The sequence below is a fragment of the Lepidochelys kempii genome, chromosome 8 (assembly GCF_965140265.1).
Source record: "Lepidochelys kempii isolate rLepKem1 chromosome 8, rLepKem1.hap2, whole genome shotgun sequence".
In the NCBI taxonomy this organism is placed as follows: Eukaryota; Metazoa; Chordata; order Testudines; family Cheloniidae; genus Lepidochelys; species Lepidochelys kempii.
Genome location: NC_133263.1, coordinates 7,003,056 through 7,019,228, shown reverse-complemented (window position 1 = coordinate 7,019,228; position 16,173 = coordinate 7,003,056). Strand labels below are relative to the sequence as shown.

The window sequence follows — 16,173 nt, the reverse complement described above, 5'->3', positions numbered from 1 at the left end:
CACATAGGCAGATGCAAACATGGTATCAAAAACCCAGATCAGCAACAGGGAATTTATGGCACAAGAAGCCCCTTCCACTAGCAAACACTCAGAATCCACTCACGGAGAAGTATCTATTACAAGCAGCAGCTCACAGGGTATTTTAAGATGATGGATGAATGAGTAAATGTGTCTTGGGATCACTTCATGAGTGAGTGTGTCTTGGAATCACATGTGCATTTCAGGGCCAGGTAGAGGAATCTACGTATGGCATCTTGGGAACACATGGGCGTCTCACTTGGGCACACGTGGGTACTTCAGCTTGGTGAATGCATGTCTGGGGTGAATTGTGGGTCATAGATCTTCAGATCACAATTGAGTGAATGAACATGTGCGTTTCCTGGGCGCATGCAGGTGACTAGTGAGTACATGCATCTCACGATCGTGCACGTGTATTGTGGGGGATGATACGAGTGGGTGACTGAGCATATATCAGGTATTTCAACCTTAGGTGCCGTCCATCACACTTGGTCTGCCCTGCAGCATCCTCTACCGTTCCCGCCCTTGGTCTCTCCAGAGCGGAAGCCGTGTAGCATGTTGAGCAGTGCCAGACTGCGTGGTACTTTTATGATGTGTATCTATGTCCACTTGGCAACAGAATGAAACCTGCCAATTTCATTGCACTTGTGGTCCAAACGGATTCTGAACCCAGATCTTAGCTGGGAGCTGCAACAACTCGTACGCTCTGTGAATCGGCACAGAGGGGACCTGCCACACACACTCACCAGTGGGTTACAAAAGGTTAATCCACTCGTTCCCAGCATCACTGAGCCCCGCCTCCTCCAGTGAAAAGCCCATCTGTAAACAGGGGGACCCACGTATATTTGGAACATAGTGAATGGAAGCCACCAGCGTGGAGAAGTGCTGAAGAGTTTGACAAATGACTCTCTTACCCTGGCTGCCACAGTTCACTAACAGCTTGGACAGTGCTCTATGCCCAAGGAGGTGATAGGTGAGCAGAGTTCCCTCTCCTTTGCTGAGAAGGGGACAGATCCACATGGCATTCTCCTCTTCCTGCCTCCACCCAAAGGGACCACAGAGCTCAGCACTCAAAGAGCTTTTCCAAGACACTGACCTCACTGTCCCTTGAAGCAATGAGCAAAGCAATATTGGAAACCAAAGTCCATCAGAAAACTGAAACAGCATCTCCCTGAACCATCACCTGAGCAGAACGACCAGCAACCTCCCTAACAGCTCAATCTTGAGTCTCTGCACCAGATTCTGCAGTGTGATTTTGGAACACTGACCCAGCTAGACCAACAAACTCATTGCACTTTAGGAACACAGTTTGGATTTGAGCACCGTCTTTCCAAGCTGCAAGGCAAGGCACAACCCCACCCACACCAGGCCTGCTAAATAGGAGCTAGGACTCTGCATTTAGTGATCTTTCTGCCAGATCCATTCAAATCAGTGAACAATCAAAAGCAATCCCCCCTCCTGCCCCCCTTCCTTCCTTCCATCTCCCCGCATAAACGGGAAAGGAATAAAATCAGGAAACAGGCTCTCTGCTGAACAATGATGACCAATTGATTTTCCCGGTGGGAGAAGGAGGAGGTAGGCAATTTGGGTTTGAATATGAATCTTTAGTGAAATGGGGAAGCAACGGGGTGCGAGAAGCTGCAGTAAAGAACTTATTGAAATCCCAATGGAGAAGCCAACCTATGCACCCGGAGCCACAGCTGGAAAGTACTGCTCAGGGTCACGTGGCTGCGGCCAGCAGGGCTAGCCACAGGAGACTCTTCTGGAGGGGTTTGAAAGATGAGAAAGCCAAACGGGAACTTTTCCTGCCTCTCTGTCTTGTGGGAGCCTGAGATTTATTCTTGGCCTCTGTAAGATCTGATTTCAGAGTAACAGCCGTGTTAGTCTGTATTTGCAAAAAGAAAAGGAGTACTTGTGGCACCTTAGAGACTAACCAATTTATTTGCGCATAAGCTTTCGTGAGCTACAGCTCACTTCATCGGATGTGTAACTGTGGAAAATACAGAAGATGTTCTTATACATACAAACCATGAAAAAATGGGTGTTTACCACTACAAAAGGTTTTCTCTCCCCCCACCCCACTCTCCTGCTGGTAATAGCCCATCCAAAGTGATCACTCTCCTTACAATGTGTATGATAATCAAGTTGGGCCATTTCCTGCATAAATCCGGGGGGGGAAGGGAGGGAGAAAACCTGGATTTGTGCTGGAAATGGCCCACCTTGATCATCATACACATTGTAAGGAGAGTGATCACTTTAGATAAGCTATTACCAACAGGAGAGTGGGTTTGTGGGTGGTGGGGGGAGAAAACCTGGATTTGTGCTGGAAACAGCCCAACTTGATTATCATACACATTGTAAGGAGAGTGATCACTTTGGATGGGCTATTACCAGCAGGAGAGTGGGGTGGGGGGAGAGAAAACCTTCTGTAGTGGTAAACACCCATTTTTTCATGGTTTGTATGTATAAGAACATCTTCTGTATTTTCCACAGTATGCATCCGATGAAGTGAGCTGTAGCTCACGAAAGCTTATGCTCAAATAAATTGGTTAGTCTCTAAGGTGCCACAAGTACTCCTTTTCTTTTTGTAAGATCTGAACTATTCTTATCCCCAGAGCCTGGAGGGCAAGGGGTTTAACTGGAATGTGGGGGGCAGAGGAGAGAGAGAGAGGAGTAAATGCTGCATTTCATGCTGCATTTCTCCACTGAGGGGCCGCCCATCCATTCTGGGTCCTTGAGGCTCCCTGTGTGCATTTGTCTTCATCACGCCTGCCTTCCTGGAAGTGGGGGATTTGGGCACCGTTTGCTGCGCCTATTTCCACATCAGAACCCCACGCTCTGGTACCTGGATGGGAAGAAATCAGTGCTCCCATGCCTGGGAAAACCTCCCTAGCTTGCACACAGAGCTAGTCTACAAAACTGTCCATCTGTCACTGTCACCCACATCCTCCCTCCTCCTCTGCTGCTCTTTGGTAGTTACACCTGCGGAACATGTCTTACCTTAATTTAGATGGTGAACACTTTGGGGCGGGGGTTGTCTCTTCCTAGGTGTTTGCCCAACACCCAACCCCACGGACTAGTGCCATGCAAATAGGGCTAAGGGTGCCATCCACTGCTGCTGACGCTCGTGATTTTATTGGGAATCTTATATTTGGGGGGTTTCTGAAAGCCCCGATTCTGGATTTGGGCTCATTCCTGGAAATCTCAGCTTTCCTTTGAAAACAATAAGGAAGTGTCTAGCCCTTGTGGGTGTGGAGAATAGCCTGAAAAGGTGGCCTGAGTGCAACGTAAAGGCTCATACACCCAGAAGGCAAATGCCCAAGATTGCTTGGGGTTTTTTCAATCTCCTGCTTGTTCAGGTCCAATGATTTTTGGCCCAACTAATTGGGGTTGGCGCTAGTGAGAGTGCCCCCAACTCCCATTGCTTTCAGTTCTTGCTAAGGGGATTGAGATCATGCCCTGATATCTAAGTATGGACAGAAAGCCCATGCTCTGAAATCTATGGGAGACAGAGTTCTCACACTGATACCTGGCCCTCTTCTATACCCTGGGAGCAGCCAGAGATCCCCCATGGTTCTGCCAATACATCGTGGACTGGATTGCTATAAATCCTGTAACTTTCCACTGTCTAAATAAATAAAGGAATTAATTCATTTCAATTCAAATAAACAATCCAGAAAGAGGAAGTGTCAGGAAACCTCAGAAGACCACAATCAGGAAGCTGGAAACGTATCCGTCTGGTTCACTGGGGCAGGAACATTCCGCCAACACACTTGATTGTTCAGCTCTTCTTTGTCTTTGTAACAGATCACAGAAATACCATGTGATGAATTAAGAAGAGTCCAGAGAGTGCAGCAGGAGGAACAAGGCACTGGCCTTTCATCACAAGAACAGCGAGTTTCAATTTGGCTTAAGTAATAAGTGAAATGAGTCTGCAGGGCTCAGCTGAGTCCTTAGTGAATCTTTATCAATGTCACAGAACTGCCACATTACAGACTGTCTCTCTGGTTAGGAGAATCTGGAACTGAGGGTAGGAAGGGAGGAATTGCTATAGTGGATCAGACTTGAGGTAGAGATGCCTCAGGAGACAACTTAAGAACCCTGGCAATGAGTTCCACAGTCTACTTATACATTTTGTGAAAATATTACCTTTGATTAGTTTTTAATTTCTCATCTTTTAATTTCATTGAATGGCCCCTTATTCTTGTCAGGGAGAACAGAAGTTTCTGCTCTACCATCGCCGGACCATTCATCATTAGATATACTTTTATCACATCCCCTTTTCTTCATCTCCTTTGTAAGGTAAACAATCCCAATCTTTTCAATCTCTCTTTCTCAGAGAGTTTTCTCTGCCTTGATCATTCTTGTCTCCCTTCTCTGAAATCCCTTAGATATGCAATATCCTTTTTGAGATGGTGTGACTAGGACTGCATCCCGAAAGAGGCCATACCATTGTTTTCTATAAGGGCATTAGAATATGCTTCATATTACTCTCCATCCCATCCCTTATGCAGCCTAATGTCTTGTTTGCTTTTTGACCATAGCTGCATACCGAGAAATTGTCCCCACTGAGCTGTCTGCAGTGATGCCCAGGTCCCTTCCTTGTGTTGATATGGTCAATTCAGAACCTTGGAATAGACTGGACGAGCAGGGCGTGCTGCAGGTCACACTTTAGGTGCACGAGGAGAGCTGGGTGAGGAGCCTGTATCAGCTGGGGCTGTTGCGGGTCAGCACCGAGGTGCATTAACAGAGCTTTGCGGAGACTGTTCGAAAAGCAGCAAGTGCCACAGCTGTGGATGGAGCCGTGTGGGACAGCCTTGCATAAAGGTGTGGCTATGTGTAGGTCAACACTTGTCTAGACTAACAGTGCCTGTGTGTCTGGCGCAGGGCGCAGGTGTGCGTGTGTGTTTCAGTTGGACGGGTGCTTTACAGGGTGCGTGCGTGTGTTTGCACACGTGTGAGTCAAAATGACGTATTATGGGCAATATCCAGGTTGGCTCTGCATGCACGCTGCACAAGGCACTCATGCGGTCAGCATGCAGTTGCTCAGAGGGAATCAGAGGGCATGTTGCATGGTGTTTTCACAGGTCTTGGCTGCAGCAGGAAGGTGACCCATTGCTGGCACTGGAGATTTACATTGAACTGTAAGCGTAGACAGCACCCAGCTGCTGAACCCAAGAACCATGGGCAGCAGCAGCTCAGCTGCACAGGGTGCTGATGCCCATTAACGATGGGGAGATTCGCTAGGTTTCAGGACTGCGCATTGTGAGGCGTTCAGAGGGCCTGTGTGCGCCCATGCGGCATGGAGCATTCTTAAGGACAGCATGCCTTGTCCGGTATTCAGAGGGTCCTTTGTGCAAAGGCTGCAGGGGAGGTTTGCAATGTGCAAGTGCTGGAGGCAATAGACAGAGGACCTCTGTGTGCATGCTGCAGGGAGCATTCGCCGTCTGCGTGCTGCAGGGGGATTGAGAGTGGCAATATTTCAGTCTGTGTGTGGGTGGGTGAGTGGGTGCATGGATCCGTACATGCATTGAAACATGTGCACAGCTAGAGAGGAAGCATGTATTTACTTTTCAGTGCTTCCCTTCCTTGTATTTACGAGCCCAGCACTGCTCACAGCCCACTGCCTTCTGGGCTCCTGCTGATCACACACAACCTTTAAACACAGGACAGTGAACCAAGCCAGGGCCAATGCTGGCTGCTCGCTGGGCAGCAAACTCGGCAGAGTCTAGGCATCAGGCGGAGCCCTGAAGCAGAACAACCACCTGTTGCCGCAGGACAGGGGCACAACTCCAGCCGTGGCAGAACGTGGTGCTGAGCTGGGAGAGCCTCTCTCCTGCCACTTGTTGGCTGCTTGAGAGACAGGCTGGTTGCAGCAAATAGCTCCCAGGGAAGCAATGCTCAGGTCCCTTGGCCTGACCCCTCAGGGCACCCACTCTCACAATGCGATTCCATCTGAACTGCCTTCCCTAGCTCCCACGGACCTGGGGTGTCCCCCTGCCAACTTATAGTGTGCTGTACTGCCTGGACACACTCCAGTTCCCACAGCCAGAGGCCAGCACTCCCTGCTCCCCACAAATACAGAATGCCCCTCCCTGCCCAGCTCCCACAACTGGGGGACATTCACTCTCAGTCCCCCCTAGTCCACCACAAACAGGGGTCACACCCATCCGTTCCCCTCTCACAGCACACATCACTCTCAGCTGCTCCCCTCGCCACAGCTGCCCACACACAGGGGATGCCTCGCCCCTGCTGTTTCCCTCACACAGACTCAAGCAGCTGGGGGGGAGGATTTGGGGGGTGGAGATGCGTGAGCAGCTCAACAGTACCAAGAACACAGCCCTGCACACATGCTCCTAGCAAAAAACCCCTTCCTAGAGCCACGGCTAGCCAGGAAGGGGGACAGATTGCAGCATAAGGAGGGAAATCTCCACCTGTGAGCAGCCAGTTCTCCCACCTTGCTCCAAAGCACAGTCCACGCCTGCTGACAAAGGTCAGTGCTCCCTCCCTTCCTGACATTAGGTTTTATTAACAAAGTAACTCAAAACGAGTCCCAGCCTAAGCTTCCTCGCACAGCTGGGCAGCTACTGCTGCTAGGGCTCCTCCCTAAAGACTGTTCAGCCCAGCCCCTCCATTCCCAACAAACCGCTTCCACCTCCCTTATATCAAGGGTGGAGTTAACAAGTCACCTGCAGCAGTGAGTCAGCCGGATTCACTTAGCATCTCCCAGCAGACAGCTCAACACCTCAGACCACTGCGAGCACGGCCCACCACCCTCGCCCCCAGGTCACCATGCGCCCCCCCTTGATCTGTGATGCCCCCATCTTGATACGTTTGGTGATGCTGGCCTTGAATAGACATGGGAGTAAGCAAGGTGACGGTAGAAGGGGAGGACGGTGCAGTTATCTTTGCCAAATCTGTTAGGGCAGGTTTTGGTTCTGATAAATAAACACAGGGTGAGGTTTGGATCTGGCCCTGTTTGAGGGAGGGTGGAGAAACTGTTCCAAGTTAGAGTCAGGAGGCAAGAACTGCTCCAGTTTCATGAATTCATCTTCACGGAGGTATGAGATTCAGGCTGAAATTGGTACAAAGGATCCTGCTTCAACAAAAATGGTTCTTAATCCAGAATCTCTCTCCAGGTAGCTGGTAACCTACCATCTTCTCTCCTCTCAGTCCAAGCAGCAGCTGGCCAGCGCTCCCTTGTGTAGCAACTCATGCACGTTCATGGGTTCAGTCCCTCTGGTGGAGGAGGGGAAAGTGTCACCATCTCCCCCTTGCCGCCTGTCTATATTTGATGGGTGGCATGTCCTTGGCCCCGGGATTTGAGGCGGCAGCTGGAACCCATCACCTGAGGGGGTCACGGACACAAATGTACTCCCATTTCCCCTCGCTTCAGCCAGAGTTGGGTCTTTCTGTAGGAGCCCCTCCACTGAGAGGTCACCAACACACAGCCCCTCTGTTCTGCCCTGTATCTGCTATCCCAGCCTCGCAGACAATGTGTAGGGTCAGCTTTAAGTGTAAGCAAAGCAGGAGGCCACACACGGCCCTGCACCCCACACAAGCTCGGCAACACTCAGGCCCGCCCTGGGCGCCAGTTGCCATTAGACCATCCCTATGGCAGCAGACGGCAGGCAACTCGTGGCCTCCTCCGCCCTGGCAGCTTGCAGGACCTGGCTTCATGAGCAGTCACTCTGACACAAGGACTCTCTGCGTCTCCGTGTTTCACACCTTCCCTGCCAGCACCAGCCTGCTATGCTGCCTCCCTTCTGCACCTCCTCCTCCTCCCAGTCCGTTAAAGGATTTCTCTCCTTTCTAGAAAGAAGAGGGTGGGTGGTGGGGGGGGGTGCTTTTTTTTTTTTTTTTTTTTTTTTAATAAAGTCATCTTCTCCTGCTGCTCTGGGAGTGAAGGGGCTGATTATACAGTGCTGCATGATCATTTCCTCCAGCCCCTCCTGTCACCTGCCGTGGGGGCGGACTCAAAGAGTTGAGAGGAGCCTGGAGCCAGAAGGAGACATTCTTTCTATTTGTCTCACTTCAGTTCCCTCCCTTGCCGACTGCCTCCCCCCCACCCTGCAACTGCGTGCTCCCCTTGTTCTTCAGCCGCTTGTTTTGTTCCCCAGCCTCCTCGGGGAAGATAGAGTTAGCGATCCCTATGGTGACCCGCAGATGGAGAATGCAAGGTTCTTGTTTCTCCAGTCAAGGTGGCAAGGCCGCCCTGGAGTATAGTTCTTCCAGAAGGAGCCGGGTTTTGTCTTATACTCCTGGGAGGGAGGCTGGGAGCTCAGCCATGCTGGGAGGAAGGCAGACTCTGGAAATGCTTCCTCCTCCCTCTGGGAGATCTTGGGATGGTGCAAATGGACTGATCCAGCAGCACCAGAAAATGCCCCAGAGACAAGGATGTCTTTGTCAAGCCAATTTCCACCTCCTGCCCCTCTCTACTCCTGGCCATCCCCATCCCTCAGACCCCAAAGTCTCTCTGAGCCTCACATGAACCGTGCTTCAGCTTTCCCTTGGGTGGCGCTCTCCTGTACAGACAATGGCTCACCTGGCTGGCAGGAGACATGCTCAGGACATGAACTCTACAGCTAAGGCTGAGTGGAGAGATGAAAGTGCAAAGACACACTAGTGCACTGTTTAAGATGAGACATCCAAATAAGAGCCAGGGTCCTTCACCTCTTTATCTCAATGATCAATGCCTGATACTTCTCAGGGAGATGGGGAAACCCCCATAATGCACTTAGGCAACTGTGTAATATTTTCCATGGAGAAGGGGAATTCCTTCTCAACTCCAACGGTGATCCTCTTACACCCTAGATTTGATTACCACTCCCTTAGCAGGAGTAATGACAACTGTTGTTCTTGGCCATCAAATTAACCACCTACCATGATCTGGCCCCCTGCATAGAGGGCTCCCTTCAACACCATTACCCTTGGGCTGCTAGGGAAGGGCATCAGTGTTCTGTTATCGGTCCTCTTCACTGGTCAGTCCAAAGGAACGCCACCCCCATCCTCTGACTCATCTCCCCACAGCCTGGTTCAGGCCTGGCTCAGGCCCGGCTCAGGCCCGGCTCAGGCCCAGCTCCCTGCACTTGGGGAGTGGAAGACCAAGCCCCAGACAGCAGCATAACCTGTCGCTCTCACAGTGCACTGTCGTCTCTGCATCATCATTCAGCAGCTTCAGGGCAATGACATGAAACTGAAGATGTGACCCAGGAAATCCAAGCTTTTTAGCACCTTGAGGGCCTTTGAGTCCTTCCTGGATTCTGCCCCCCATCCCCACAAGAAGGGAGCTGCACATTAAGGACCGTTGCTCCGGATGTAGCTCCCGCCAGAGTCTGTCATGACCGTGGGATGGAAGACCATGTGAAGAGATTCCTTCTCCTTCCTCTAGGAGGCAGCGCTCACATCTCCAGAGCTCCCAGCCAGGATAAGAGATGAATGCAGCTCTCCCAGGGTCAGCACTGAAGCTGAGCAAAATTCAGAATTTCCATCCCGCATGAAAGTCCCATATTTGAACATTTGTTTTCGTCTCAAATCGGGACAAAAATTAATTGTGATTCAGAAACGTTGAAACGTTTCTCTTTGATGTTCCTGAAATTGAAATATTCATTTTGGTTTGTTGAACTGACTCAAAATGAAGCATTATGGGTCAGTTCAACATTAAACTGGTTTGCTCCATTGTAGAAGTGGTAGTTCTGGACCTGGATGCTCCAATGCTCCCCTATCTGCCAGGCTCCCTGGCAAGACTCCATTTCCCATGATGCACCACGCAGCAGGAACCAAGACGAGTTCATGCTGCATTATGGGAGATGTAATATCCAGGGAGCCCAGCCATAGGAGAGAATGGGGGCATGAATTACAAGTCCCAGACGACAATGCACTGATAGGGAAATGCAGTTTAATGTTCTGTTGAACTGAATCAAAATGAAACATATCAGGTCAGTTCAACAAAACTAAACATTCTGATTTGGGCTGAACTGACCTGACTTCATTTCGATTTTCCCAACAGACAAATGTAACTGGCAAAATTGCAATTTTCCCAACAGAAAAATTTGATTTTTGCAGGAACTCCAATTTCCACTGGAAAACCATTCCAATGGAAAAGTCCCCATAGCTCTAGTCTGCATGTTGTGACTTACTGGGTTGACAAGACAGCAAGGCCTACAATGCACTTAGGAGCATACCCCAGAGATGCAGCTCTGCTCCAACCTCCACCCCCTTCGAGCTCACACACAAGTTAAAATCCTTCTGGAGTAAACTAGATCTCTTCAACACAGGCAAACAAAGAACACTGTGGGCGAGTGAAGAAGAGGGTCCAGCCTGCCTCTGAACTACCTCCCTTCAGTCGGCTCAATTCTCAACATGAGCAATACCAAGGGGTAACCTTCCCATCTACTCAGTGAAAGGACAGTCTGGGCCGCAGGCAGGAACATGGCCTTCTTAGAACCATGGGTTCAGATCCTAGCAGGGCTGGCTCAGCCTGTCATCTATCCAACGCAAAGAGACTTGGAGGTGCCGTGAAAAGCCAAGGTCCTATCTGCCGCATGTGAATGTTATTGGTTTATTTTTGGATTTGGGAAAACGCATCCATTGAAAATGCCTCTGGTCTAGCATTACAGCAGAGCACAAAACCAGCTAACTCAGGCTTGGATCCCAACAGATGTTCACATCTGAAGATCAAGCCTAAAAGATATTAATGATCCACTAGTCCTTTCCATCAAGGGAGGAGCTTGCCATAGTGTCCTAGGCTACAGCCTCTCCTGTACACACGGCTATGCTGGGTTTCTGCCTGTGCAATGTTTGGCTGCTGCCTACCCTTCCCCAGAGGCAGCTGCTTTGCAGCAGTGTTGTGTGAATCTGTGAAGAGCTTCGGGATCCATCAGGACGGAGGGTGATACACAAACAAAAAATGTTAATACCATTAAATAATAAAACAAAACATTCTCCGGGTAACACTAGAAAATGTGCCTTGGTTACTCAATAAATTGGTTAGTCTCTAAGGTGCCACAAGTACTCCTTTTCTTTTTACTCTCGGGCTTGTGCACAAGGCATGTGCCCATGCAGAGTTGTATCCCATCCTGCCTGTGCCTCACCCTATTATCCTCACATTTCCTATGTCGCACCCCATCCCTACCTTTTCTGTGCACCCCCCCTGCCATTTAGAACCATCCTGGCTGTGCCATGTACCCAGTTTTATTCCTTGTCCCCTCCAGCCATGCCCGCGGCACCTGAGAACACTTCACATGGTTGCAGTCCCTCCCGCCCCACTCCGTGCAGCAACCACGCAGCAGCGTGAGCGAAGAGATGAGAAGCCTCTGGAAGAAACAGGTTCAAAGCAGGTGTCTGGGGGGAAAGAATAGCTTGCCCCTCTCGGGCCAACCCACCAGCTTTATCTCCATTTATCGCACAGACCTGGTCACCGACTCAGTACTTCACTTCAGTCTGAATCACAGTGTCCCAGGAGTGACGCAGTCACCAAACATTGGTGAAAAATAAATACAGTGTGCTGTGCGCTTCACAAGCCATCTAGGTACACACGCATATCCCAGAGCCAGCTGGACACGGACTTCCTTGGAGTTGCACCTGCTTCAGCAAGCAGCAAATCTGGCCCATTCTGTCCTCCCCTCTCTTTTGCACAGGAAATACTAGTCACTTTCAGTCCAGAAGAAAGCACCCTCCGCTTTCGCTCGATTTCTCCATCCTCGCCCCCAGTTTTGTATCCCTACCTGCCTGCACATAGTCATAGACAAACCCAACACCTGTGCACACACACATTTAATGTTATACAAAATACATATGTGCATGCAGGCCATGACGTATGTACTGGAACAAATAGGCACTCCTACAAATAGGCACAACTTCACATTCAAAACAGATGCACACAATCGTACGCAAGATGCGCATGCAGACTCAAACAGCCAAACAAAACCATATGCCCACGTATACATCCAAAGATGCCTGTAACTGTGTGCACAAAATTCAAATGGATGTACACAAATGTGAAAAATTCACTCAGAAAGATGCACCCCCTTATACACACACACACACACACAGATGGATGCATGCACGAGGGCATTCACACACAAAATACACACCAACAGGCAGTCATACCCCAGCATAGACACATAAGGCTCCATCCTGCCAGGTGCTAAGCACTCTGAATTCCCAGAGATTTCAATGGGAGCAGAAGACATTCTGTACCTCACTGGAATGCTCAGCACCCTGGAGGATCAATCCTACAATGCACACACATTTAGACAGATGCACACTAATACAGACCTACGTGTGCATGCATGACAAGTCAAGACAGACATCTACACATATGCACGCAAAGAAATACCCAGACATGCAAAACCAGACACAGCCCACCCTATACATGACAGTCTCATGAAACCCAACTGTCAGCCTCGCTCTCTTGGGCTCCTGGGCACACAGGTTCCTGTCCAAGGAATCAGGAGCAGCGCTACCCATAAGAGGTGTCTAACTACTCCGAGCTAATCAGGGCAGCACAGAAGATGGATGAGGGGGTGGCTGCTGTCCTGGATTCTTCCATGAATTTCTAAACCCCAGTTCTCCTGGGAGACAGTCATCACCAGGCAAGTTGTTTCCTGCTGGCAAGCAAAGCCCTGTGAAATCCAGCACAGAGCATCTCCCAGTAAAAAAAACTTAGTGCAACATACAACGGAACAAGAACTCAGACAGCTGCCCAGATCAGATCCTTCATCTCCCTTGACGCAGCCGGACAAGTTCCCAGGCAGAATTAGCAGCATCGCTTTGGGGGTTTGCTTTCTTAAGCGAGGGTCATTTCGCAGTTGCCCCTTTTTGCAGAGGCAGCAGCCCCCGAAGTGCACACAATGCAAGCCATTCACACACCCAGCCCTGGATGCTTGAGCCGCTCTTAGCCTTTCCCAGGCTGATCCCCTTTCCTTACAAAAGCGGAGGGCAAGGGAACCTGGTTTTATGTGCCACTGCGTTCATTCTAGGGGAACAAAGCAGGGAAGGTCAGGGGCTGTTTCCCTGGTCTCTGGCTCTGCGATCCTACCCTAGTGCGACCCCTTTCACTCGACAGTTTGCGTGACCCCGCTCCCTTGCGAGTTTGATTTTTATGGTTCACTCCGTTGCCTTTTCTTTCCTCCAGAATCCCAGCTGTTCCCATGTCAGTTAATTTCCCCCCACCCCCGCTGCCAAAGCCTCTCTCACTGCCGATGCGGCACCACTACATTCCGAGCCCTGCTGTCTCCAACTTACTTGCCCAGTTCTTCAAAGAGCTGATATTCTTCGCTGAACCGGGTGCAGGTGATGGTTGCCATCCTGGATGGTGATGCTCCCTCACCAGCGTGGAGTTTTGGACAAGCGCCTCTCCTCTCGTTCCCTCAGTCTCTTTTTGCTCCTAGTGCTCTCTCCTCTCCGAGGTAAATAAGGGAACGTGTTTGATTGACAAGCCCGAAGATAATGATGAGGGCAATTTGTCTTCTCAGCCTCACAAGCCTTCGTCAGCATCCAAATCCCCATAGCAACCACCTCTGGAACGCCCTGTTTCTGTTGCCCAGGCAACTGCTTCCCAAACACCTTCCTCTGCTGCTACTTGCAACTCTCTAACGCCCTGACTCTGCGGCTCTAGAAATTGCAGCCCAGTGGAAAACAGCACGCCACTTGCTAAGAGGGTCCCCAAAGTCTAAAATATAAATATTAAAAGCAAATTAAGCCAGACAACATGGTTAGAATTAACTGGGGCAAAAAAGGGTTACCCTGGAAACTGCAGTTTCCATGTTGCAGGACAGTCCCTGGAAAGACAGGATGATGTTGCCATGGCAACTGCATCTCATTCTCCAGAAAGACAGGTATTGCAGAGTTGCCCTGGCAACAGCATAGTTCCAAGGTTTAGAGAGAGGATGCCTCATTCAGCCAGACCTAATTTTTTTAGGTGCCTGCTTTATTAGGCTGCTGAGCATCATTTGTGGATAGAAGACAAGCAAAGCGGGTGCACTTGGAGGACCAAACCTCCTTTCAAAATGAATAAATAGGTCAAATAATGCAAACTAAATGGGTTCAGTTCCTCGATGATTCCTCCTGGGAGAGCTTCCCAAAACCACCCTGGTAGAAAGAAGCCACTGAGCTTTATTCCCAGAAGACCATCTGGCCCAGATTCCACTGCAGTGGGGAGCGGTGTGTTTGCCCTTGGAATTTGTGTTTGTTTAAATCTCACGAGAGATAGGGACTGCATCTCGACAGCCATGCGATGGAGCCAGTATGCGTATGTACCGTTGAGGAGAAAGGACAGGACATAGGGGCAGCAGTCGCTTTATAGCACTGAATGGCAGTGCTAGAAGAGGCAGTTTATCCATAGCATCAGCGCAAGCCTTGGATCATGCTGCTGACTCTGAATCCTGCCTCTCGGGTGGCTGGGAGTTTGAGGCTGTCATTTCTCTGGTGGGGGACTGTCTTTCCCTTAAAGGTCAGCAACCAAGGGAAAAGTTTGTGCCTCCCCACTATGATTTATAAAGAAGGCTTAAAAGGGGGGAGGTTTCAAGGGATGTGTGGTTTATCTTACGAATATCAGAAGTAAAGTGTTATCTTCACTGATGTGCTGGAGGACTCTTTGGAGGAGCTGAGAACTGGAGTGGGAGCTTTCTCAGCCCTTAGCTGAAAAGGCAGAGTGCTGATCCTTTCACCAAGAGCATATTTCTCCCAAGAGTTTCTAAAATGTTTGAGTTAAACAGGTATTTTTTAAAATACAGATTTTTAATCTGGCTGGCAAGAAACCTTTTGCCTGCTCAGATCTGTAAATCTTTCTACAGCTTGCCCTTAGGGACTACTGTTGAAGTGGTAATAAAATCTGGGGGGAGGGATAGCTCAGTGGTTTAAGCATTGGCCTGCTAAACCCAGGGTTGTGAGTTCAATCCTTGAAAGGGCCATTTAGAGATCTGGGCCAAAAATTGGGGATTGGGTCCTGCTTTGAGCAGGGGGTTGGACTAGATGACCTCCTGAGGTCCCGTCCAACCCTGATATTCTATGATGTTACAAATCCATCTGTTCTAAAGTCCTCCAATGTTTCTTCCACAAAAAGCAAGTCATGACCGCTCTAACAAAACAAGCAGGAAGAAAAATAAAAACACTTATTTTTGTGGGGGGTGGGGGGCTGGAACGGGAACCTTTGAGGTCTTGGCTTGATGGTTCCACTTTTGATCCAGTTCTGCTCTTCACCCCATGAATTAAATAGTGTGGCCCTGCTCTCACATGATGCTGAGCACTCTCAACCCCCACTGCCTGCAGCACTTTGCAGGAGGTTCTCTGTCCCTATATCCTCACCGTACAAATGGTAAGAGGTTCTGCAACTTGCTCCAGGTCACAGGAAGAGAACCCGGGTCTCCCCTCTGCCAGGGCTGTGCTTTGGCCTCCTTCCCCCTGTGCCAGTCTTTGAATTTCAGCAGCTTTATCATCTAGATAAAGGGGTGGTGGGGGGGGGGGGGGGTTGTCACAGCCTGAAATATTTTCAAAGGAGGGCCTAGCACAAAAAAGTTTGAGAGCCCCCAATCTAGAGCACTCAATGAGTTGCATGGACGCCAAGAAAGGAGGAAATTAGGGACTGAACTGGGGCTCAGAGAGTCTTGCAAAGCCTGCTGAGGAAGGGTCAGTTTAGGCAAATGGGAATAATTTCCCCTTGTGGTTGACACGGAAGGGTTAATAGGGAAAGGAAGATGATTTAACCATGCAAAAATACCAAGCAATCTTAAGACACAGCTGCTTCTTCAGAAGCAAATGAGGGAGAAGGAGGAGCAGAGAGAGGGAGAAGGAAAAGAGGTGGAAGTGGAGGAGGACAGCGAGCGAGTGAGCGAGGAAGGGGAGGGGGAGGAGAAGGAGAGCTCTAATGGCTTTTCAATTAATTGTGCTATTACCACCTTCATAAAAGCCACTCCACTTGATTCCCTCGCACGCTGTACTTCAGCTCCCCACTCCCGCGTCCCCAATTGGATTCAAATCAGAGCGGCATAAATTACAGCCCTGCCAAGCTGCGAGCTCCTGCTCTCCTCCCAGGGAGGGGAGCGTTTCTCATGCAGGGAGTCTAGAACGCAAGTGCCTGGGGAGGCAGAAGAGGCACCCAGAGGTGGGAGAAAGGGTGGGCAAGGGCAGCTCAGCACCCGGCACATCCCACCA

General features: G+C 49.9%; 1 protein-coding gene across 3 annotated transcripts in view; it reads right to left on the bottom strand.

Annotated features, from left to right (window-relative positions):
- Positions 1-13,506, bottom strand: part of CAMK2A (calcium/calmodulin dependent protein kinase II alpha) — a 75,163-nt gene extending 61,657 nt beyond the window's left edge. For all 3 annotated transcript variants that reach the window (XM_073355334.1, XM_073355335.1, XM_073355336.1), the window contains exon 1: positions 13,267-13,506. In XM_073355334.1, coding sequence (XP_073211435.1) covers positions 13,267-13,328 — 62 coding nt within the window. In that variant the 5' untranslated portion in view covers positions 13,329-13,506. The remainder of the gene's footprint in view (positions 1-13,266) is intronic.
- Positions 13,507-16,173: the final 2,667 nt, after the last annotated feature.